Genomic DNA, 23,832 nt, shown 5'->3' with positions numbered 1-23,832 from the left:
GCTGCTGCTCATTCTCATGTGTGAAATCACAGTCAGTGGTCTGTTTGATGCTTCCGAGGCAGAACAACACAAAGCTCCCTTGAGCGTAAATGGATGCTATAGACTCAAGAGACCTTCTTTTGTTTCCCTTCGCCGTCWTTCTTATCTATCTTACCTTTCTGTGATTATTTTACCCATCTGCTCCTTCCTTCATTTTAGTCGCTGTGTGCCATGGGAAGCGCTTTATGAAGTCCAGATTTGACGGCAGCCCTGACAGTCAGATTGATGACAGACTTTGGTATTCTTGTCAGAGTAAAAGCGGCGGCCTTGTTCGATGTACACAAACACACAACCAGTTTCTAATAAACAGCCCAGAGCCATTCGCACACTGGTAAGTTCTAAAAAAAACACAAGTTTTACAATATTATTTTTCCTTCCTTGTCAAAAGCAGGCCAGTCTTTCATTACTCTCAAAGTACCGTAGGTACCAGATATTTGTGAGCTACTGAAATGTTGAACATAATGGTAAATTTTAAAGGGTTCTTATTGAAAAAAATTGGCTTAATTTTGGTTTTCAAACTAAACTCTGATTCACCAATGCATTGCGCTTTGTCTAAGATATGAAATCAAATTGGTTTTCAAAGTCCCAAAAAAGTCCTGCTTGTTCATCAGTTGTTTATGATTTCAGCCTTGCTGTTGTGACCTTTTTGTTTTTCTCATGACCGTTTGCTGAAAGCAGAAAGGAAACATTTTGTTCTTGCATCTTAAAGTCAAAAGGAAGAGAGCCAGTTCAAAATCTYACTGAAAGTGAAATGCAGCACAAGACACATCACGACTGATGTTATATTGCATTGGATACTAAAGCTGGAGARGGGATAAAAGCACCTGCTGAGTCAGCATTACATCTCATTTGAGGTTTTTTATTTTATTTTGTTTTATTTTTTTGTGGAAAGTTTAAGGGAAGAGCAAAAGCAGCACATTCRTATTAGTGGCACTCGCAGTGCGGTTTTTCTATAAGAAAAGTTTTGCTTTCTTCCAGAAACTAAACTCAGTTTACATGTATTAATGAAGAGCCTGAAGCCTACAATCATCCACATGCTGTTTTTAATGCATAGAAATGTTAATGCACGGGGAAGCTTTACATTCTATCCGAAGAGCTTAACTTTAACAGTGAAGCCTCGACGTTCTTCCTGCATGTACTTTAAAATGAATGTAAAAGCAAGAACCTGAGAAGCAAGCTCCTGTTGACTCTATTGTTCTTTGGCTCTTATCCATAACCCTGACATGAAATGAAAAGAATCTTTCTTTTTTTTTGCCATTGTCAGATAAAACACCAGCTGAATGGCAACAAGCTTGGCAGAGTGGTTTGTGAATGTTTCCCTTTCATCTGGGATACAAGAATATTAGAATTTAGATATTGTTTTGTGCTGTCATTTTTTTGTTTTTCTGAGAAGACATACGTTTTGTTTTACCCCTCTCAAGCTGGCGAACTATTCCTGAAGTCTTAGCAGCTCTATTTATACCAGCCTGTCCCAGGTGGCAGAACGAGCCACTCCAATCATCTCCACTCCACTCCCCTTACCCTTAAGATGCCTCTTCTGGAACTGGTGATAGAGCTTTGTGTTTTCGAGTGACATAAATTAGAAAAAAACAAAATAATAACTCTAAACAAGCCCTAAAAAATTTCATTAAAATATGAGAGATCATATTGTACAAAGACTGAGAGCTCACACAGAACAGCAAGCTACTGACTGGCTTCAGAACCTCACCTGATCGGGTAGTAATTTCGACCTATGTTACTGTTTTTCATCAGTGGACAAAAGACATTTGTGCTAAAGGCACAGATATAACAGACTCTGTTTTAACCAGTCAGAAACAACATTTAAGACTTCTGTTTAATATCCTTTTAGTCATTGGAAATATTGAACTTAATCCAGGTCCAGATAAAAATGTTTTTATGTCCACTTTTTTATATTTTATGGGATTTTATACATATGTTTTTAATAATTATCTTGACTTGGGTTTGTGCACAGGTGTATCTTATATAAATCCAACTCAYTTACAGTCTACACAGGGATCTATATTATATCCTGAAAAGGTTAGGCAACCTCCTGTTATGTCAAGTCTGAACACTACATCAGTAAGAAAGCAAAAGCGATTTTCCTATCTAAAAAAATCCAGGGACGCTAAATCAACTAGGTAAAATTAGAGGCTTTAAAATCTGTCATTTAAATATGAGAAGTCTTGTACCTAAACTGGATGAATTCAAAGTAATACTTGCTCAGACACAAGCACATGTTATGGATATATCAGAATCATGGCTGACTCCTGCTATACCAAATTCATTTCTTTCAGTTGAAAATTATTCATTGTATCGTAGAGACCYTACTGATAGGCTTGGAGGTGGTGTTGCAGTTTATGTTCACAAGAAATACTCACATTCTATAATAGAATTGTCAACTGAGTCTGAATCTCTGCAATTAGAAATCAAGCTTACAAATCACCTTTCAGTAACGGTTGTTGTTACATATAAACCTCCAAGTGTTAATTCAACTAAATATTTAGCGCAGCTCACTGACATTATAAAAGGCATAAAATCAAAAGAGTTTGTGATTCTTGGTGATTTCAATATGAATTGGGCTGATAAAACTTCCAAAGGCCTGAAAGCAATGTCTATAAACTTAGGGCTTCAACATTTAATTAAAGTACCAACAAGATTTGGCAAGACATGCACTTCCATTTTGGATCTTATTTTCACAAATCGATCCTCCATATATGGCATATCTGGAGTTATAAATACTTCAATCTCGGATCATTCACTTATTTATGTCATTAGAAAAAACCTTAAGAAACCTACAGGTCATGTGCATAATTTCATTAAAAGGATTCCAAAATCAGTTACCCATGTTTCATGCTGAGATTGAGAATACTAACTGGAATGAGGGTATTTCTCTGTTTTGTATAGTGGTATTAATTTATATTTTCAGATCTTCCAAGGTGCCAATTATGGAACTCTCTGTGCATTGTTGCCCAAATCAAATTCTGGAAGTGGTCATTCAACTAGATCTGTTACAAAAGGACAACTGATATTACAAACTTTTAAAAACTGTTATGGCCAGAGGTCTTTCTTCTATGTTTATACTAAAGCATGGAATGACATTCCTCAAAACATAAAGTCCATTTCAAAACTACAGCCCTTTAAGAAGAATCTTGTCTGCCATCTGCTGGACACTTTTTGTTGTGCTAATATTTAGACGTCCTATTTTGRAAATGCTACCTTCGTGAAATTTGGTATGCTTGTTTGTCTTTGTGTCTATGGTGTATAATGATTGTGATGCTGTATTTCTGAGTGTTTTATGTGCTGCAGAACAGGAACCTGCTGTAAAACAGCAATTATGCTGAGTCAGGCTTGATTTTTAGTAATCTTTTCCTGTTGAATCAATAAATCAAATCAAATGAAATCAATCACTACAGAAAACCCAACTCAGCCTAATAATATGAGAGTTTTACACATTTTCAGATTATATTTGGACAGGTGGTACTAATTTAATTTTAGGCAAACGTCATGAATAATTCAATTGAAATAATTGGTAGTTCAACTGAGAATTGGCAGTTCTGTGACCGAGCAGTGATTTGTAAACACTAAATAAATATTCCATTAATTTTTTATTGGCATATTTTCAGGCCCAAACAAAGTTACAAGGTTGTGTCATGTTTTTAATTTTGACTTTTGTTCTCAATAGATCTTCTATAAGAATATATGAAATTTAGTGTCTCAGCCGTTAACATCTGCCCATGCATTTAGCTAATTACAGAACTGGAAGGATTAAACCCATAAATTGTGTTTTCTAACGCTGGATAACAGCAGTAGCTTTGCCCTCTCCTTAAGCTACATTTTCTGTCCTTCCTTCACTTAAGAAATTTAATCAAACATGGCCTCTTGTGTTATTTAATTTACCAGCAGTCAAATGTTCCAAGGCAGCCTTGGCATCGATAGTGTCTCCCAGTGCCTCGTTGATCTTTGAATTTGGACATTTATGTGGCTTTATGCGTGCCATTAACTGCCGTGATGTGCCTCACTGCATAAAGTACTGCACATGAGCCATTGTTTTTAGACAGGCTAAAACAAAAGCTGTAATTGTAAATAAATTTATGAAATGGAAAGCAAACGTTGCCTTTCAGTTGTCTGTCATGATGGTTGAAGGAAGTTGTATATTAATTTTCTTTACTCTTCACAAACTATAAACTGCTAGATTAAAAATAACCCAGTTTGTTGGACCAAACCAGCACTTTGTAGTTTTAACTCAACAGGGTTAGGTTATCAGATTGACCCAGCATACTGGATTAAATACTTCTTTTATTTTCTCTCGGTGCTGCAAAGATGTCTTTATGTACTTTTGGGTTATATTTTTAAACCTGTTCAGTTTTCAATATTTTCTATTATGTTTTCTGAATTATTACATCACAGTATTTGCGAAGGAAGTTCTAAATAAGGTCTGGATTTGCCAACTACAATTTGGTGGCCTTCACTCTCCATGGCTCTGGGTCAGACTCTGGCTCCAACATGCAAGGCAGGATGAACAAGTCTTCCCTTGTTGACCAAGCTGAAGGGGGGCAGAGTGTGAAGAACCTCGTTTGGTTTTAAAGAGACAGCCTTAAAACGAGTTGATCAGAGAGACACCTCAGGAGTGGGGCTTGTGGAGTTACAATAAGGAGGAATTCAGACCAAGTTCCACTTTCTATAGACCCCAACTGAATGACTTAAAGTGAACATATGGTGCTTTTAAATCCTTCTTTTTCACATTTAAGTTTTCTATACAGAAACTGGGTTAAAATGACTTATTTGTTTAATACAAGCTTCTACGAGCAAGTTCAAAAGATGAATCTAAAATGTTTTTATTGCAACTTGAGTTAGTGCTTCAACATTTGGCTTACAATGGTGAACTCTTAATCACTTGGACTTTTTTTAAACAAATCAGATCAAACCAGCCTAATCTCTGACCCAACAGCTTTAAAACACTTTAGCAGTTTTTAGTCTGTGCTACTACTATTGATGTATATATTTTTCATACCTGCCATGTTTTTAAAATATTAACATTCAACTTGTACGYCTTCGACCTAGAGTTTTGACCTGTAAGCAAGATGCTGAATCTAGGCTGTTTTTTTTTTATCTACCTGAGCCTGTGTGTTTCCCAGTGAGGTTCTGGAAACTCTCATGAAAATTTAACAACAATCAATATCAGTATTTCTTTAGTGTACACCCAGCTGGAAAACTCTTTATGCTGACGTATCATCAAGTCGCTGAAAGGTGGATTGCTTTTGAACTTTAAAGTGCTTAGCCAGAACCTTGTCAGCAACGCCTGTCCCAGAACTCAAACCAATAGACCCCGACCGCACCAACAATATATCAGCTGGATGAAGAGTTTGTGCTGAATTCTGTAGAACATGTTGTTTAATAACTACCAACTTTTCTTTAATGTGGTTTRATAGTTTGTAGTTGTTGAGTCGTAATGCTTTTTGGCCCTCCATCTTTTGGACCACCTGCCATGAACACTAATCCTAAAAGCACCATCATCGCACTGACAGTTGTTTTAGTTTTATTAGTAAATGTTGGAGTGTTGCCTTCCTGATATTAATCATGTAATAAAAAATATATGGGATCTTGATTAAATATGGAGCTTACACTAAACCTAATATTCTAAAGTGATGATGAGGTATTGTGGTAGTCCAGAAAGCTGTTATATTTTGGACATCAAAGCATTTGTCATGCATTAAATCACATTGTACTTACAGATGTACACAAGTTTTTTTTTCTGGATTTTAAAGTAGAGCTTTGACAAAATTATAGTCTAATCTAGCAAAAAACAAACCATGAGACCAATAGTCATTAACAGCATATAGCTTTTTTTCACCATTTTTTTTTTATTATTACAAAGTTTCTTTGTGAAATTCTGTGACTCAGTCTCTGATTAACACTCACATGTCACCAAAATGGATTTTTTGTCACATTTTGCTTTTGAAAACGTTGCTGAGATTCTTAAATCAAAACCAAAGACTAGAGGGTAAATACTCTAAAGTCAATTGTTTTGTTAGTTGAACTTGGCACGTTTTTCAYGAGAAAACATTTGCCTTGCTTTTGAATCTCAGAAATTCAAGTCTTATAAGGGGTGATAAAAAAATCTATTTAAAAATGATTTGCCAGACTTTGGATATTGTAACCTTGTGGAGAATAATAGTTTTAATTCTGACTAAATAAATGAAGAACTTCTTTTTTTCAAATAATTAGCAACCACTTGTGAACGAACAGTTTACAGCCCACTTATTTTTATTTTATTTTATTTTTTTTACAAACCTGTTACAGGTTCTTATCTGGAGTCCCACATTCATTGCTTGAATGTGCTTTACAAGAAAAAGTTTAATCAATTTAATCAGCAATGTAATGCAAACAAAATAAATAAATAAAAATATTTCAACTTGTGTAAGTGTTAAGGCTATGACCTGCATGTTAGAAAAGCAGCTTTAAATTGGCAAACATTAGCAACAATTACATTTTAACCTGGTATATAACAGTAGTAGTAGTAGTAGTAGTAGATATAATATTTAAGGATTTTTACAGTATGTCAATCATTATTTGTTGGTATATCACATGAATTATTATTTCTTGTAATCAGGCAGGATTGAGATAAAAACAGTCTTCAAAGATAACATGTTCTATTACTTTGGTGCAAGTGACAACCAGGAAACAATTTAAAATTAGACTTGAATGTTAAATGCAAGAAATAAAGTTATACAATACCAAGCTGGACCAATCAACAGATTGTTTATTCAGTCATAGGTTTTAGCCCTGAAGTCATTCTTACAGATCTGGCCTCTCCTCAGGGGCAAGACATCACATCGATTGGGCGGGCCTTCCTGTCACATGACCAGATCCTTAGATAATAATAACACTTTATTGGAAGGGGTGTGCATAAGATTGTAGTGTTGTATTTTACCGAATGACATCAAAAAGAAAAAATAAGTAGGTCCTCTGGATGGGTTCTTCTTTAGTGAAACGTTTCGTCTSTCCTCCAAGAGACCTCTTCAGTCTGAGTTTCAGGTTAACTCAGCCTTATAAGCACTGCCTCCACATGGTGGACAAACAGGTTAGTCACATGCAAAAGAGGGCCATCGCCAAACAATAGACTTGATTAGTTCTATTGTTCATAGAGGGTCATGTGCCCCATCGTCTGACCCGTGTCGTGTTATGTGTATGTAGTGAACGCAAGCGGGGGTTCAACCTCCCCATGTTGTTGTCCCTCTTTCCCTCTTTGTGTTGGGTACCCAACACAGATTCACTACATACACATAACAGAACACGGGTCAGATGATGGGGCACATGACCCTCTATGAACAGCAGAACTAATCAAGCCTATTGTTAGGCGATGGCCCTATTTTGCATGTGACTAACCTGTTTGTCCAGGTGGAGGCAGTGCTTATAAGGCAGAGTTCACCTGAAACTCATCAGACTGAAGAAGTCTCTTGGAGGAGAGACGGAACGTTGCGAAAAACCCATGCAGAGGACCTACTTATTTTTTCTTTTTGATTTTTTTCTACCTGGATTACTGAGATGCATCAGGACTTACCGAATGACACTTTATGACAACAGTCATAAATATTCATGAAGCCTCCTTCTTGTTCATGACAGCTGTTATGTCAGTTTTATGCACACCCCGTCCAATAATGTGTTACCCAATAATCTAAACCTGATGAGGGAATAACTGTGTTGAGATTTTGTCAGTGAAAAGGTGTGTGTTAACTAATGTAATATAGAAGTACATTCTATTTGAGAAGACTGTGACATGAGTCCTTCAAAGCAGATTGCGCATCAATTTTCACAGTTGAATCATAAAAACAGATAATTACGCAAATAGGTTATTGTAAAATGGCGTAGCTCTTCTAGGTAAAAAAGCTTTTCAACAAAGAGAACTAGCCTCACCTGATTTCAGCTCCAACTTTTCTGCATCATTCTGTCTTCTGTCCGTGTATGTATGTGTAAGATGAGTTCTGCTTTTGTTGCTTCTCTTCCAGGACTGGCTGAGTAAGTTTGGCTACCTCCCGCCCCCCGACCCGGTCACCGGCCAGCTGCAGACCAAGGAAGCTCTGACCAAGGCCATCAAAGCCATGCAGAAGTTTGGAGGGTTGAGGGAAACCGGAATCCTGGGTATGTGGTATGGAACAACACAGCGCGGCGACTTTACCTTATCAAACTGGGGGAAGAAAATATCAGCATTAAAATATAATGCAGTCCTCCCAACCAAAACACAGAGTGGTATTAGAGAGCTCGAATCAATATCCCTGAGACACAACACTGAGAGGTAATATTTATTTCACACTTATTTATCGGGTAGATTTACACTGCACAGCTGTCTACCCACTACAAGACACCATGGAAACATAAATCACACTTTCTGTCACACACAGAGAAAGGAATGACAATACCTCTATGAGCCTACTGTATGTGATTGATGATGCTTGTATGTGTGAAACAGAACAGCATATTYATTAGTGCGCATTCTACTGTTCTCGCTCATGCACCGCACTCATAATTTCCTGTAGTTCATGCTGGCAGTCTGTCCTACTCGTACGCACCACAGTCCTCCCCTGCAAACAGCATCATTCTTTATCTCGGATACGCAATAACAGAAAGTGGAGCACAATGCCATATGTGAGTAATTTTACAAGTAAATGACATGTATTTGGCCCAAACAGTAGTATATGTATTATCATTGCACGTGTAAGAGGGTATATTACAGAGTATGTATGTTTTATGACCTAAATGTCTCCCTAAAACCTCCTGAATGCAAATAGAATGTTTTGAGGAACCGTAGATGCCCAGATGTCGGTTTTTTAATGTGTTTGTTTGTTAGCTAATTTTCTTGTTGTATAAAAGAAATTATAGTTGTAATTACGGCTGTTTCCTTTTATTAACTTGCATCATAATTATCTCTCCTCACCTTCGCCGTCCTTCAGACCAAGCCACGCTCGTTCTAATGAAAACACCCAGATGCTCTCTGCCAGATGTCTCCGACGCCGATGTGACGATGGGGCGCAGGAAACGAAGCCTGAACCCGCCAAACAAATGGAATAAGAGGCATCTCTCCTGGAGGTAAGACAAATTAGGATGTGCTAAACAAAGTGCCTAAAAATAGAAATATGCCAGTATCTAAAATCTGCAGGCACTGTGAATTCTGCTGGGACTACGGCTGGAGTTAGCTCTTATCTTGATCGCTTGTTCCTAGTGTTGGCAGCGAGAAGCATCTTGCTGATGCAGGGCAACCAAATAACAGGCTATGAGTCACTCGTGTTCATGCTCATTTCCATCCTGGAAAGCACAAGTAGCCTCATTTGGGCATTTGCAAACATAAACATGAGTTCTGCAGGTAAATAACCCTGCTGCTCCAGAACTATTTTCAGTCGCAATGATCGCCTGTTGCTGAATGAACCAGTGGACAGATTTGAATGAAACTACCAATAGATGTGCATCTACTACCGAGTGACATTTGGAGACAAGCCAAATCAAAATGGCTGCCACAGCACAAAAATGTCTATAATTTACACAAAATGACAAATAATGAGGTCAAGATTATGTGGTTGTAGCTAAGAGTGATCACCAACATATACCCCAAGCAGCAAACATACGAAGGCTAGACTCTCGTTTTATGTAGCCTACATAGGCTGTGGCCTACATGGGCCATGGTTGTAGGCTGCAGCCCCTAAATTGAGACACGGCTTCTGTCATCCCTAATAGAATGCTGGGTCGTTATTAAAACAGTTGTGTTTTATCTGTTCATACAATCAAATAAAACAATAAAATAGCATTTACATAAACTGCCTTGGTATTTTTCACATTGAAGTTGTTTTAGGACTTTGGCAATCCACTTTGACCATGGCCCCATCATCCATTTCATCAAAATTAAACTCTATTTTTTTCAAACTTGGGTCATTCAAAGAGCTGTTTGCTGCAGGTAAAACATGAATTTGCTCATGACCTTTCCACAGAACTCCATTTAAGCAGGTCTGAGCTAGCTGTTTAAAACATTAGGAACACTCTTTTTGAAAGAAACGGGACTGTTCAGTACAGAGAAGGTAAACCAATACAGTGGAAAAACAACATGCTTGCTACAGGAAGAAAAAAAATCACTAACTTTGGGTAAAATGTATCCAGTTTTTCTCACAAGGTTCCAGAATATAAAAAAATATATAATTAATTTATTTTACACTATAAAAAGAAGAAAATAATCAGCAGATGATTACATAAATCAGTGCATCATCTGTGCAATTATTGAAAKCAGGTTTTAATGAGAGTAGAGCAATTACTTTTTTCACTCCTTCTTTATAATTCATGATAGATTAGATCATTGTGGTGACAATGGACACCTTTTGGTTTTGTGAATAATTGATGAGAGTCTGGTGTGAAAATGGCCTGCTGGTTACAATTAACATAAACACAGCAAAAAAATAAAAAAAAWATATAAACTATCATTCGAGAAATCAGTGGGAAAAGAAGAAAATACCTGAAGTCTATGTGAAGTCTGGGTTTGTTCTGTTTGAGCACAACTGAAGACGTTGGGTGTTTTATGGCTGGTTAAATTATTTCTCTAGTGTTCCCCCCCAGTAGATGCCAACATATCTTTGGTGCGTTTGAAAATTATTGAGCAATAAACTCAAGATGCAGTTGGTTGTGTATGCAAATTTGTTCTTAAATGGGACATAAATGCACTCAGGTGTTAATAGTGAGACACGGTGAGGTCTACAGAATGGTGACGTACGAGCCGATTACCATAAACCGTGTCAGGGGGTGTTTTAGGAGGGAGATGATCAGCTGTGAAGTGGTGTTTCTGCCAGTTTGTTTAATCTGTGTCTATCCTTGCAGCACAAATCAGTGCAGGAGACAGAAACATATAGGCTCTCGGAAGCAAATGTAAACATTTGAGGGGAAAGAAACCCCCCACGAAACTGTAGCTGCGCTTGTGCACATCCACAGAGAGGAACGAGAATACAAAAAAACACCCACACACAGTCTTTGTAGAGGAGATGGGGCTTCTCTGGCAGCTACAAGTTTAAGATCTGATGCTCAGGTGGTATTTTTGAAGACAAAGTTTATGCTCTAAGATATTTACCAGTTAAAGATTCATTAATATGAGGTTTTTGTTGGTAATGAAAATGGTTAACATAATGACACTAATGAAGGAGTTAAGGTGGTGTGAAATTTTTACACAATCCCGAAAGCAGAGATGACAGAAATGGATTTACTGTAAAATGTCAAAACAAATCTAAATAATTAGATTTTTGTTTTAACGGCAAAAACAGGTACCAGATGTGGAGGGTGACCACATAATTAACAGTCAAAGAGAGACTGACGCCGTGATAAATGTAATAGTCAGAGCTTCAGGGTGCGTCAAATGCCATACTAACAGGGACAAATCTATCTAAAAAGAGCCGAGATAACCTACCAAAGGTGTGTGTGGTTGGAGGACGCAGATAAGTGCTTCCCCTGCAGCACGGCAATGCTACATTAGCTTGTTATATTGTGGCTCATCGGCCTGGAGCCAATCTTCTGCAAGCTGCAGCTACCAATAAAATTTCCAAGCCTTCACACTTCAATTAATCTGTGTGCACTTTTTAAAAATAATGCATGCACATATTTAGACCTCACATAATGGAAATAAAAGTTATAGAGTTATAGAGCATAATAAAACTGCAGCAGTAGCAATACAGCAGCATAATACCCAAAAGCYCAGATGATTAGGCCTGACTGTTATAAGCTTTATTTCAGCCAGACTGGCCTGGGTTGATGCAACCAGCCAAGGAGAGATGAGATGAGATGAGGACAGTAGTAGATCTAAGGTAGGACAGAAGGAAACCAAAACCAAGCAGAGGGAAAGCAGGACATCGGGGCGCTGGAGGATTGAAGAAACAGGTCGATGAACAGGAACCTTCAGCTGACTGGGGGGCTGTTGGAGCTGCAGGCTGTTCTGGGTAAAAGCAAAAGTAAAGTAGAGCCTGAAACGATGAGGGAGATCACAAGGTCAGAGGACAAGTTATATTCTGTGCACGTACAAAAGTTTTAACCTCAAAAACTTCATAAAAACACATTTCAATGTTATAACTACATACTGTACTCAGACTTTTTTCCTGATTAGCTGTTCCTGTAACATTTGGTACTTTAGAAACTGTACTGGAAATTCAGCTACGTGCCMGGAAAAAGATCGCTTTTTAAAATATGAATATTAGTCATAGCTTGAGACGCTAGTAGCCCGACATTATAGTAAATAAATTACGTTTACATGTTCACAGTTATTTTACTACTTTTAACTTGCCCCACAAGACAAGTCAGTCTGACCAATGGCGGTTAGGACAAACTCTGCCCACATTGAAGAACTCCACCAATCACAGTTAGGACAAACTCCGCCCACACAGACAAGACACTGCCCCAATGTACTGCAGAGACCCCTATTTGGCTTAAACACATTTATATCAAAAAGAAAAAAATAAGTAGGTCCTCTGGATGGGTTCTTTAATGAAAAGTTACGTCTGTCCTCCAAGAGACTTCTTCAGTCTGAGGAGTTTCAGGTGAACTCAGCCTTATAAGCACTGCCTCCACATGGTGGACAAACAGGTTGGTCACATTCAAAAGAGGGCCATCGCCTAACAATAGGCTTGATTAGCTCTATTGTTCATATACGGTCATGAGCCCCATCACTTGACTATCACTGGGGCCCTGAATTTGCCCCACAGTGGGCATACTTGCAATAACAGTATTGTAGGAGGAGGACAACTGGACACCAAGGCCTCCACCTCTGTTTAATGGTGGACGTTTTTTCTTCACAAAAACCTCTTCCTTTAATCCTCTCTCAAACCAACGTTCCTCTCTATCAAGGATGAGAACATCTTCATCACTGAAAAAGTGACCGCTGGCCTGTAGATGAGTGTAAACTGCAGGGTCCTGTTTTTTTACTTTATTGAACGTATTGTCATAAAAGAAATATACAAAGTTATATACAAAAGAAAATACATTTAAAACAAAAATCAAACAAAAGAAGAACAATAGTGAATAATATTTATACATTCAAACAAGTGGGTAGAATTATAAACTCATACTGTACTGGCCTGATGATGTTGTTCTTCTGTGCTGGCCCATRATTTTGAACAGTCTAATGGATTACTGAGATGCATCAGGACATTATTGTTTATAGTTTTGAATCCGTTGTTTTTTTTTCTTCCAAAAATTGGTTGGTCAACTATAAATTTGTTTTAAAATACTGTATGTATGATTATACAGTAGTTTATCTTTGCTCAAAGTAAAAGTGAATATTTTCTAGTAAAATACCAACATAAATGGTTTGTTTGATAAGTAAAGCTGCATCTCCTCTGCAGCCAACTCTCTACTTGGCCACCATAAAGCTCCTGAACACTGGCATCGGACGTAAATTAAGGAGAATCATCCAGGCCTGATTTCCAGGTATCTGCCTCACGTCTGGCTCATCCAGCCAGAATGTGCCGAGCAGAGTAAGCAGTTTCAGCAGCTGCTCAGACGGCGAGAGTGATGAGTTCACTGGGATGAATCACCTGTCACCGGGGGCAGGAGAGTCTGGGCTTACTGAAAACAAATTACCTGGAGACTCAATCCCTGTGGCACGGCCTTGTTGAAATAATCCCCCCACATCACAGCAGGCTCTGTCAGAGGTTCAAACCGTTTTTGAGGGTGTCGGGATGTGATTGCGTGAGGCGCCCCCGTTTGGTTTCAGCTGACCTGGAAAAAGAGGTGGCCGCCATCCAARGCTGCGTGATGTAGCAAAGCGATGAAGTCAACATCTGCTGAAGGGGACCGGTATGCACACCGCTGTGAGGTTCTGATGCTGACAAACAGCAATGTTTAGCTTTTTGTGACTCATTCACTGATTCTGTCAATCTCCTGACCTGCACAAACCCCAGCTTGGGTTTTCAAAATAAGTCTTTTTCTTATCAGTAGAGTGAAAGCTGCTTCTCTACTCGTATACCAGAGTAACAATATTTTCTTAAAAACAAACAAAATCAAATCAATCTGGAGCTCCTGACAAGAAACAGATGGTACATTTATTTTGTTTTTCTTATAATCATTTAGAGTAACGTATAGAAGATTTAAAGCCCCAGTTACAGAGATTTGGATGGAAAAAGGAGATTAAAATACAATGATTCAGGTCAGAACTTTTTAGTGATTAAATAAAAAAGCCCATCTATTTTTTTCCCTAATAATTACATTGAACAGAATAACTACAAAACATTGTTAAACTGATTGATTTTAATTTATTTTGTGTGTGTTTCTCATACCTGAGATTTCTAACACTGATTAGAAAACATATAGTAATAAACGTTTTTAGAAGAAATGAAATAATTGAATTTTTGTGTATTGTGTGAAGGCTGTAAAGCATTCTCACTACTGAAATGATTTATTTTTCTTCTGTATGTTTTTCTGCATATATAATTTTGTGCCATTTCATCGATTCGTGTGTCAAAAATGTCAGCTCCTTTAGAACATTCAGGCTATGACTTTTTGTTTTTTACAACAATTTAGCCTTTTTGAGATCTGTAGCCTTTTCTGCCATTTTTATTCTCACAAGCTCTCTTCAACATCCTTCAAACCAGTTAAATTTTTCCTGTACTTTTGTTCTGGTTTTGTTTTTTTTAACTTCTTTGTACTAAATTTTTTGCTGATTTTATTTTTTTCTGCTTTTTCGCCTATCTGTCTGCTCTTTTCAGCTATTTGTCTGTTCATTTATACTTTTTATGCTTCTTTCAGCTGTTTTCTGCAATGTAAGCTACTTTTTAGACTTTTTCAGCTAATTTGATCTTTTTTTTCAGCTAAACTCAGCTTTTGCAATAATGTCAGCTACTTAATGCTTAATTCAGCAAACATGCTCTTTCTGTTTCTTTGTGCAAGATTCAGCTTTTTCAACTACTTTTTGTGCTATTTTTTTCTTTTTTTTCTGCAAAATCTTTGAGCATTAAATATTCACATTGCGTTTTTGTAGAAAATGCTAACTCTCTAGTTAAGAATATTGTTAGATTCAAATGCAACCCAAGCTTTAAACTGGAGTAGGATGTTATGTTTTGGCAGTGGTTGTCTCCTTAAACTGACAGAACTCTGACATGTCCACAATGCTGGCGACACATGCCTACACACATGCTAAATTGGCAGCAACGAAGAAAAGTTGTGACTCTGTTAGCACATTGCTTCGCGTAGGGAGGAGAAGACTTGTGCAGCGAGCACAAAAAGGAGGGATATAAAGATGAAATATGAAATCCTTCCCCCAAATCAAACCACTGAACACTGTGAGGAATGATTGGCAGAAAGGTCCGAAAACTCCTCTGTCGGGATTCTGAATTTTTAGGCAGTGGACGCAAAATAATTTATTGAGTTTGCACATTTTTAGCAAGAAATAAAAAGCTGTTGGAAGACATTGATAACCCTACATGTTGGTTTCTAGGATCTACAGGCAAAATAACTTAAAAAGAATGTGATGCAGCTTTAGAGAAAAGAAAAACATAAAACCAGGTTTTTAGCTCCACCAGCAACTTTTCAGTTGTGTTTCTGATCGAAAAACAACTTTCCCAGCCTCAAGTTAAAAATACTTGCCTTTTCTGTCAATTTATTCTCTTTGAATTGGGATTTAACATGAAACTCCATCAATATTTTGAGTCGATTWTTTTTATTTATAAATTCCGCGTGCATCATGATTCATTTTTAATCAGACCAGGTAGCCTCAAATTTAATCTTCCACGTTTTTTATGAGGCAGGATCTCAAGTTTTATGTTTTATGCTGCTCCTCTTCTGACAGTTAAWAAATAAACACTATAATAACTCAGTTGATCATCATGAATTTTCTTTTGCAGCTTTTACATCGTATCAGTAATGCACATAACATAACTCTSCCCCAAATGAGAAAGGTTCAACTGTTAATTCACTGAAGAACAATTTGCCATAAATGAATTGTTTTGACTTCAATGTTTAGTCAGTTAGGTGTCCATCCAGTGATCACTTGAATGACAAACAAGCACACATAATTGTGACACTGACATATATTTTATCCTTTTTTTTTTTCAATTTGTCATTCCTCAGTCCCATCGGCCAACAACACCCCCGTTCCTCTTCATCATATTTCCTCCTTTTTTGTCCTCTGTTAGCTTCACAGCAAAAGACCCTCCGTGTGTCCGGGCCTGCCAGCTCAGTGGCATCAGGGTGTTCTTCGGTGTAAGCAGTTCTTTATGAAGGTATTAAATTTGATTGATGTAGAAGCGTTTGACAGCACACTTAGTTCTCAGATATTTATTTGTAAGTCAATGATGCGCACTCCCGAAGCCCTGTTGCTGCTGAACAGCTCTCCAGCCACTGAGCTGCTGACGCCCCCCGCTGTACGCTGCAGCCAAGAATCTTTTTGTCAAACAAACCGTGCTTGCTCATGTGCTTATCAGTCCATTACCACTCCCAAATCATGATAAATCCATCCATCCATCCATCCATTTTCTGTACACGCTTCTTCCTTTTCAGGGTCGCGTGGGTCACTGGTGCCCATTTCCAGCAGTCACATTTTTTTTAAATTCAAGAATGTAGACATTTATGCAGCATTCACAAAACCATCTATCTAATCCACATAAGGCTTACTCTTTAAAGAGGACATATCYCACAAAATCGGCTTTTTAGTCGTTAAAATATGTTTTGTTGTGTATTTGGAGTCTTTAGAAGAGCAAGAAAGTTGAATTTAGTTTCTTTTGGTCATATTTTTCAACACATTCAGTTTTCTCTATTTTCTATGACGTTTTCTGAACTATTATGTCACGGAATTTGTAACAGAACAGACAAATAAGCTCTGGACTAACCAACTACAATTTGGTGGTCTTCATTCTCCTCTGGCCTCTGGGTCAGACTCTGGCTCCAACTTGTGAGGCTGGATAGATAAGTCTTCCCTTGTTGATATATTTTATTTAATTATGACCATGCAAAAGCGGGTCAACGTGAAATTTGGCAGTAATGTAGATGTGTCCGACCTACACTGCACCAGTTGTACGGTAGACCCCAAATTTGAGGAGGGGACTCCATCTAAACAGGGGGTGTCTGGAAATACAAAAGAGGGTACCTCTTTACAAAAAGGCTCCCCTTATATATGGCTTTTAWTTATGGCTTTTCATAATAAACATTTATGAATGATTAAAAAGGGTTTACAAACTCTTTATAAGCCATCCATAAGAGGAGCCTTATTATAAAGTGGTACCCAAAAATGCTTATAACTCAAAAACTATTCAAAATAGGAGCTTCAGGTTTGTTTTTGTTGTTTAGCTCTGATGATCCAGTGAGCCCCCCAGACCCCCGCCTAAAACAATAAATCTATTCTGGTGAGTTCTGAGTGCCTTGGTGCTTGGTGCTTTGCGTACATGCAGGGGTAATATATGCTACTACTATGCAGCATCTATTTTGTAAATAAATGCGTTGCTTTATAGTTACAAATCCCTCTATCAAACTAGAATGGACCGGTCTGGAAGCTGTAGGGGGGCATGGTGGGAAGCGCCTCGTTTAGTTTTAAAGAGACAGCCTCAAAAAGAATTGATCTGAGACGCACCTCAGAAAAGGGAAGAAAGAGGGGCTTGTGGAGTTACAATAAGGAGGAATTCAGACCAAAGCATTGCAGTTCCACTTTCTATAGACCAACTGAATGATTTAAATTGGGCCTGTCACGATAACAAATTTTGCTGGGTGATTAATTGTCTCAACAATAATTGCGATAAGCAATAATATTGCCTGGTGACCATTTTACAACTAATAATTATAAAAGTGTAATATGTAAGTGTAATAAATCAATAAACTTTAATTTTTAAAAGAATGTTTAACAAAGTGGACTCTGAGTCTCTAACAAAAAATGCACTTGAATAAAAAAAAACAAAGAACAACAAAATGTAAATTAAATACCACACACAACTAAGACAGTAAATAAACAATATTAAAGATCAGCATCTCTTTAGAGATGAAGCAAACTACACAGCCTGGTGAGGACCCACTGTTTCTTATGGGGACATAAGCCCAGTTCACATCCCATGTAAAGTGTAAGCTAGGTTTAGAGTCAAATGGTAATAGAAAATACGGGTAAATGAATGAAAGTCAATGCAAAGTCCCCATGAGGATAGAAGAACAAACGTGTCTATGTGTGTGTGTGAGGAGGGGACAGTCAGTGAGGAGACAAGCAGAGCGCTGCGGGGGAGGAAATCAGACAGTTCAGAGTTTTCCTCATGAGTTGTTGGGACAGCTACAGGTCTTTTGGGTGTTTTGTTAAAACACAGATGGTGCGTTTAAGTTTCCTGTCATTTTTGGGAGCTACAGGTAAAGTCTTGACGAGTTTGTCGCAGGTCTGGAGGAGTTTCAGCCCCCACCCCTTCTCCTCCTCTCTCCCCGCAGCGAATTTCAGGCTCTAGTGCTCCGACACTGCATCAGCCGCGTTCTGCTTTGAAACGTTTCTTTAGTTTGTTATTGCTACGAGCTCTCATGCTAAAGCGAGAGTTCACTCCTCCTGACACTAAGAAAACAAGAGGGGAGGAGTCAGCTGAGCTCCTGTGCAGCGGAGCACAGAGAGGGAGAGAGACGAAGTAAACAAACAAGCAGGAAAATGAAACTTATCGTCATTTTTTTACCGACCTCAAAAAAATTTATCGTGCAATTAAGTGATTTATTGACTTTCGCGACAGGCCTAATTTAAATGTGAAAAAGAAGGATTTAAAGCATGATGTTTCCTTTAAAGCTGATTGTTGTGCTTCTATTACTGCTCTTTAAAACTTGACTACAGTTTTAGCTTTTTGTTTGTTGTTGTTTTTCCAGTGAGCCGATAACAGTTACGCTCGCGGCTAAAGTTAAAGTTTAACGAGTGTGGATGCACAAACGTTCGGCTCTGACCTCGTCTCTCTTCGTGTGGTAAACTAGAGCAGATAGCAGAAAGGGATGATAGTAACTGCCCCTCGGGGTGGGAGAGGATTCTTTACAGATGGATGTGAGAATTGAAGTGGGGTTTAATTAGCAGCAGTTGCAGTAAGTGTTGGCATGGCTCTGAGGTCATGCTTCGAGTCACGTAACACCAGGCGCAGGAGAGAAAAGGAAGAAGATCGCTCACAACCTAAAATAACAGAGTGAGGTATCCGGGAATATGGTCTTTAATTTCTCTCTCTTATTTATTTTTTTATTTTTTGTAGAAAAACCGGGTCAACCACTGTGGTTTCTGCATACTAAATATAAAGTTGCAGAAAAGTTATGTTGCAGTCAGCTTAGTTTGAACACAGTACTTTGACTAAAGAAACTCWTTCTTTAACATCCTCTAAAGCTGATAATTATGTTTTATGAACATTTTGTGCTTGTTTAATTAGCGGAAAAAAAAAACAAAATTAAGAGCTCCAAAACCCATAAAAAAGGGGGTTTGCAGAGGATTACGTGGTACAACGTTTTTGGCCAGATGCACAGTCAGATTTCCAATAACTTGCGGTTGTTTGGCAGAGAACGACTGTAAAGCGGAAAACGGATCTCTTACCCTAAACTCCTAGCAGCTTTGATGGAAGTGCTGCACTGAAGAAGTGTGGCAGGGAAAAGACTCAATAAATTCAGCAGCAAACCTCTGTGGATTGTCTGGGCGTGAAAGCTTCTTCATCAGACAAAAAGAAAAAAGAAAAGACAAAGTGCATTTGAAAAATTGAAGTGTGTTTATTAAGATGAAGCTGCTGTCGAGAGAGTAGCTTCGTTTGATGTTTGATTTAGGAAGCGTTTTGTATTCATGTATTTTCAGTCATTTGTAAACTGAAGCAAAATTTATTAGCTTAGATTTTCTTTGTTATGAGTCTTTAGTTGTGCCATTTTTTTTGTCTGAGATGAACAAAAGCACTTGATATRGAAGGAAATTTTGTAACTGCTAAACTAAATGTTAGGTACAGTCTTGTATTTCAATTCTTTCTGATCATTGCAACAATATGGTTGAAAACAGAGACTGAGAGTTTGTGTGTCTTACCATACGAGACCTTTCTGTCTTCATTACAAAGTTTGTTGCGTTCTAACGTCTGACGTAAAGTTCCCACCTCCAGAGGTGTGACCAGTCAGATGCATACGTTAAAAGATTGAGTCATCATTATTCCAAAAGGGTTTTTTTGTTAATTACTGAGTTGGCAGCTCTGTTTAGGTCAGCCTGGGACAGCCTGGGCTCTGTTTTGTTTATGTTCAGATAAGGCGAAAGGCGTTTGACTCATAGGCCTTCTGACTGCTGCTGTGTACTGCCATGGAGCTGAAAGGAGTCAGACTGAGAATAAAGGCTTTTTAAAGAGAATCAACTGGTTTTCTATGTTATTCAGACTGAAACAGCAAATGAATCAAAAATGATAAGCGAGTATGACAGAAACAAGTCTGTGCTCATCATGCTAAGACTTGTGGGTCAGCTGATGAGTTTCTTTATTGCCTGCATTTTGGCTAGTGTGTATAGGATTAAATTATCCTAAGGAAAGGATTAAATTATTCCAAATAAAAGTTTGCAACTATTCTCTTTATTCTTTTATTATTTTTGATAAAGAGATCAAAGCGTCTTTGGGAGAGGTGCGGTGTAGCAAGGGAGTGGGGGGGGGGGCTGAGAGTAGCGGCTTCGCTTGTCTTGGGCTTTGAGGAAAATGGGATGGGAGCCACTGCCTTAGATAAATGTACAAACCTGGTTTATATAAATGAGCGTACTTGCTTAAAAAATAAATAAATCAATCGTGAGCATAATTTGTTCTCTACATGTGTGAACTTCTCTATGAAAGCTGAGGTTTTGACAGTTTGCTGGTTTTGAGTTGTTTGGTAAAACATTTTGAAGGAGAAAAAGCAGCACTAACGTTGCTTTAGAAGCAAAAAGTGGCTGCTAATAAATCTGGGTAAGGTTGCCTGTTCATCTCCAACATCAACCATTGCAACAGGAATAAAAGCAAAACCGAAGTAAATGAGGTGATCAGTAGCTTGTTTTAGAATGACATGATGTTGATTTAGTCCTACAAGCTCAAAACAAAAGAACTAAATCATAAAATACATACACTGCTGAAAAACTTTATTGGGGTTGTTTACTACTGACTTTTAAAGGCACTACACATTTAATAGTCTTTTCTTAGGTGAAACATGATACAGTTTTATAAACCATTGTGTCAATACAGTATGTTTGTGCTTAAATTGGTGACTTTATGTACAGACTGGTCTGAGTGGCTGTCACAGATGGCTACTCAGAGCGGAAGGTACATGCTTGAAGTAGCTGCATGCCTGAACATACAGTATATCCAACACATAATGACTGAATGTAAAGAAACACTAGCCAAAACAGGAATTATGTCAAGAGAATTTGATCCTAGAGGATAGGATTTCCCCCTTCAGTGATGTCAAACTTGGTAGGCAGGGTCAAATTCTGAAGAAAGTGTTATAAAGAACAGGACTTCCTTGTTCGTGTGCTGAATACACCGAGCAGTCAGTAAACGTGGTTCAGTCCAGCGCTGCTGGCTGTATGACTCACTCTTTTCACATTCAATCATTTAATTGGTTACGAACCGGCATTAAGGCAGGGCTATTCAACTAAATTGCTCCGGGGGCCACAGTTAATGCAGACCAACAGCTCAGGGGCCGAACATCCAGCAATTAAAGTTATGAAAATAAACTAAGTATTACAAAGATCTGTTACCTTTAAATTTGTTTATTTTGCTGTATTTAATCATGAAAACATACAGAACCATATTTAATAAATGTAGTGATGATAAAACAAAAAAAAGAAACATATTGTGTCTCTTATTTACTGTACCACAAAATATTTTGACATATCTGACTTGCCAAATTTTTAAACCAATTTTATTTCACTTTCATAGTTTTATCTTCAACTTCTTGTAGTTTTAACTGTCTTTGATGTTCATTAAAATGGTTTTTACCAGCTTGTAGCCAAYATTCTGAAGTTTCTGTAGACACCAAATATGTCTATGTTTAAGTAAAATAACTTGGAGTAATTAAAGTAGAAAACCGGGGGTTTGGGCTTAAAAGATGAATGAACCAATTAGCGGGCCAAACTTTGGTCATCCGGCCCGCGGGCCGCTAGTTGAATAGCCCTGCATTAAGGTAAACGAACACGCTAAATTATTGCTTATCTTTCACTGCTTTCGACTGAACGATGACAACCTGTTTAACAAAGATCAGACTGCAGCGMGTGGCTTGATTACAAAATAATCAAAAAGGTTGTTAAAATCAAGGAGTTTGACTGACACACTGGCAGGTTCATGATCTGTGAGGATAATCAAATTTAAAAGAGGCACCGCAGAGAGATGACACTTATTTTAATTCAAAGGCACGTATTGTCTCTGCGTATGAGGAGCAGCAGTTCAGGGACTCTTTAGTTCATCTGAGATGCAGGGCAGGAATGGTGTGACCTTGGTAGACTTACCTGCAATTATATACACACACACACGCGTGCACACACTTACTTATGCGTGCAACGTTTAGATGCACAAACGTGCTTGCAGCTGACAAAACCATGCATTCTGCCTCTCCATCTTTCTCCATCCGACACTCTCTCGAATACACAGACATACACAATTGCCCACCCTCGTCTGTTTGAATTAGGACTAATCAGCAGGTGAATTGTCTGCGGAGGCTGAGCCATTTGCAGTGACCTTGTCTTACTGTGGTTAGCCGTGGCGGTCACACACTCGGGCAGCACTGTAGAATTGAATGGGCTGTGCAGTTACATTTTTGCAAACAAATAAAGACAAAAAAATTAAATAAATTAAAAATTAGCCTCTCTATACTCTGAGTTTCCAACAAAAACAAATGATCCGAATAAATTTTGAAGTAACTCGTTGCATACATTTGCATATTAARGACAAAAAGCTCATTTTCAAGCGGCCACTTTGTTACCACTTTAAGCCCGAGTTGCATCGAAGCTACTGTCGTCCATCTGTTTGGTGACYACATGTTGATGCCGACGTGTTTGCTAATTAATGCATTAATTAGCTGCACTAATGAACTCATTTGCATCACTAGTAGTGTTTAAGACATTCTGCTAGCAGCGGAACCACCGGCAACTCYAGTMTGAAGTGATACCGGGAATTTTGGCGAGGTGTCGAGCTCTCTGAAGGGTTTTATTGGAAGAATRTGGTTTGAAGGTGACTGATTTTCTTTCAGTAAATAAACATGCAGACGCAAACATGACTGTGTGTGTGTGTGTGTGAGCATGTGTGTGTGTGTGGGTGTGTGTGTGTGTGTGTTTTCCTAGTATTAGCATAGGTGCTCTAGTTAAAGTTGTACCCTTACAGCAAAAATTTATTGGGTTTGAACTGATTATTAACTATTTAAACAAACTTTAGTCATATTTTMTGGAAAATGTATTACTTTTATTGTGCAATTTTCTTGTACTGTGTAGCAGATATTAGGGCTGRGCAATATTTTAAAGAATTGACGATGCAACTGTTTCTAACCTTGCGATATAAATTGCGATATGAAAAAAAAAAACGGAATTTTCAACAGATGACTTGAACACTTTAAGTTATGCTGCRATCTGGTTGAAGATAAACCTGCACCAATCTTGGAAGTTTCTGTGCGTGTTACAATTATGTTATTTGCCTGTATTTGAGTTTATCTTATATTTTATTGGCTGCTTTTATTGCGCTATAATCTGAGTATGTTTCCTTCTGTTGCACTTTATTATTAGCATTCATGCTAACCATATTTTATCTCTTTTCTTCCAGTTCTCTGTATATTTGCTCATCTTCCTCATTTTCATCAAGATCCGCATCATTTTCCTTCTTCATTAAAAACACTTCT

At 38.0% G+C, this 23,832-nt stretch overlaps 1 protein-coding gene across 2 annotated transcripts in view; it reads left to right on the top strand.

The window, feature by feature from the left end:
- The window catches only part of mmp17a (matrix metallopeptidase 17a), a 145,887-nt gene that overhangs the window by 98,760 nt on the left and 23,295 nt on the right, over nt 1-23,832 (top strand). For both annotated transcript variants that reach the window (XM_014002421.1, XM_014002420.1), the window contains exons 2-3: nt 8,046-8,178; nt 8,988-9,123. In XM_014002421.1, the coding sequence (XP_013857875.1) occupies nt 8,139-8,178; nt 8,988-9,123 (176 nt within the window). In that variant the 5' untranslated portion in view covers nt 8,046-8,138. The remainder of the gene's footprint in view (nt 1-8,045; nt 8,179-8,987; nt 9,124-23,832) is intronic.

Source organism: Austrofundulus limnaeus, unplaced genomic scaffold (genome assembly GCF_001266775.1).
Source record: "Austrofundulus limnaeus strain Quisiro unplaced genomic scaffold, Austrofundulus_limnaeus-1.0 Scaffold13, whole genome shotgun sequence".
Classification (NCBI taxonomy): Eukaryota; Metazoa; Chordata; class Actinopteri; order Cyprinodontiformes; family Rivulidae; genus Austrofundulus; species Austrofundulus limnaeus.
The sequence above is the reverse complement of the archived record's forward strand: the minus strand, read 5'-3'. Positions and strand labels throughout refer to the sequence as shown.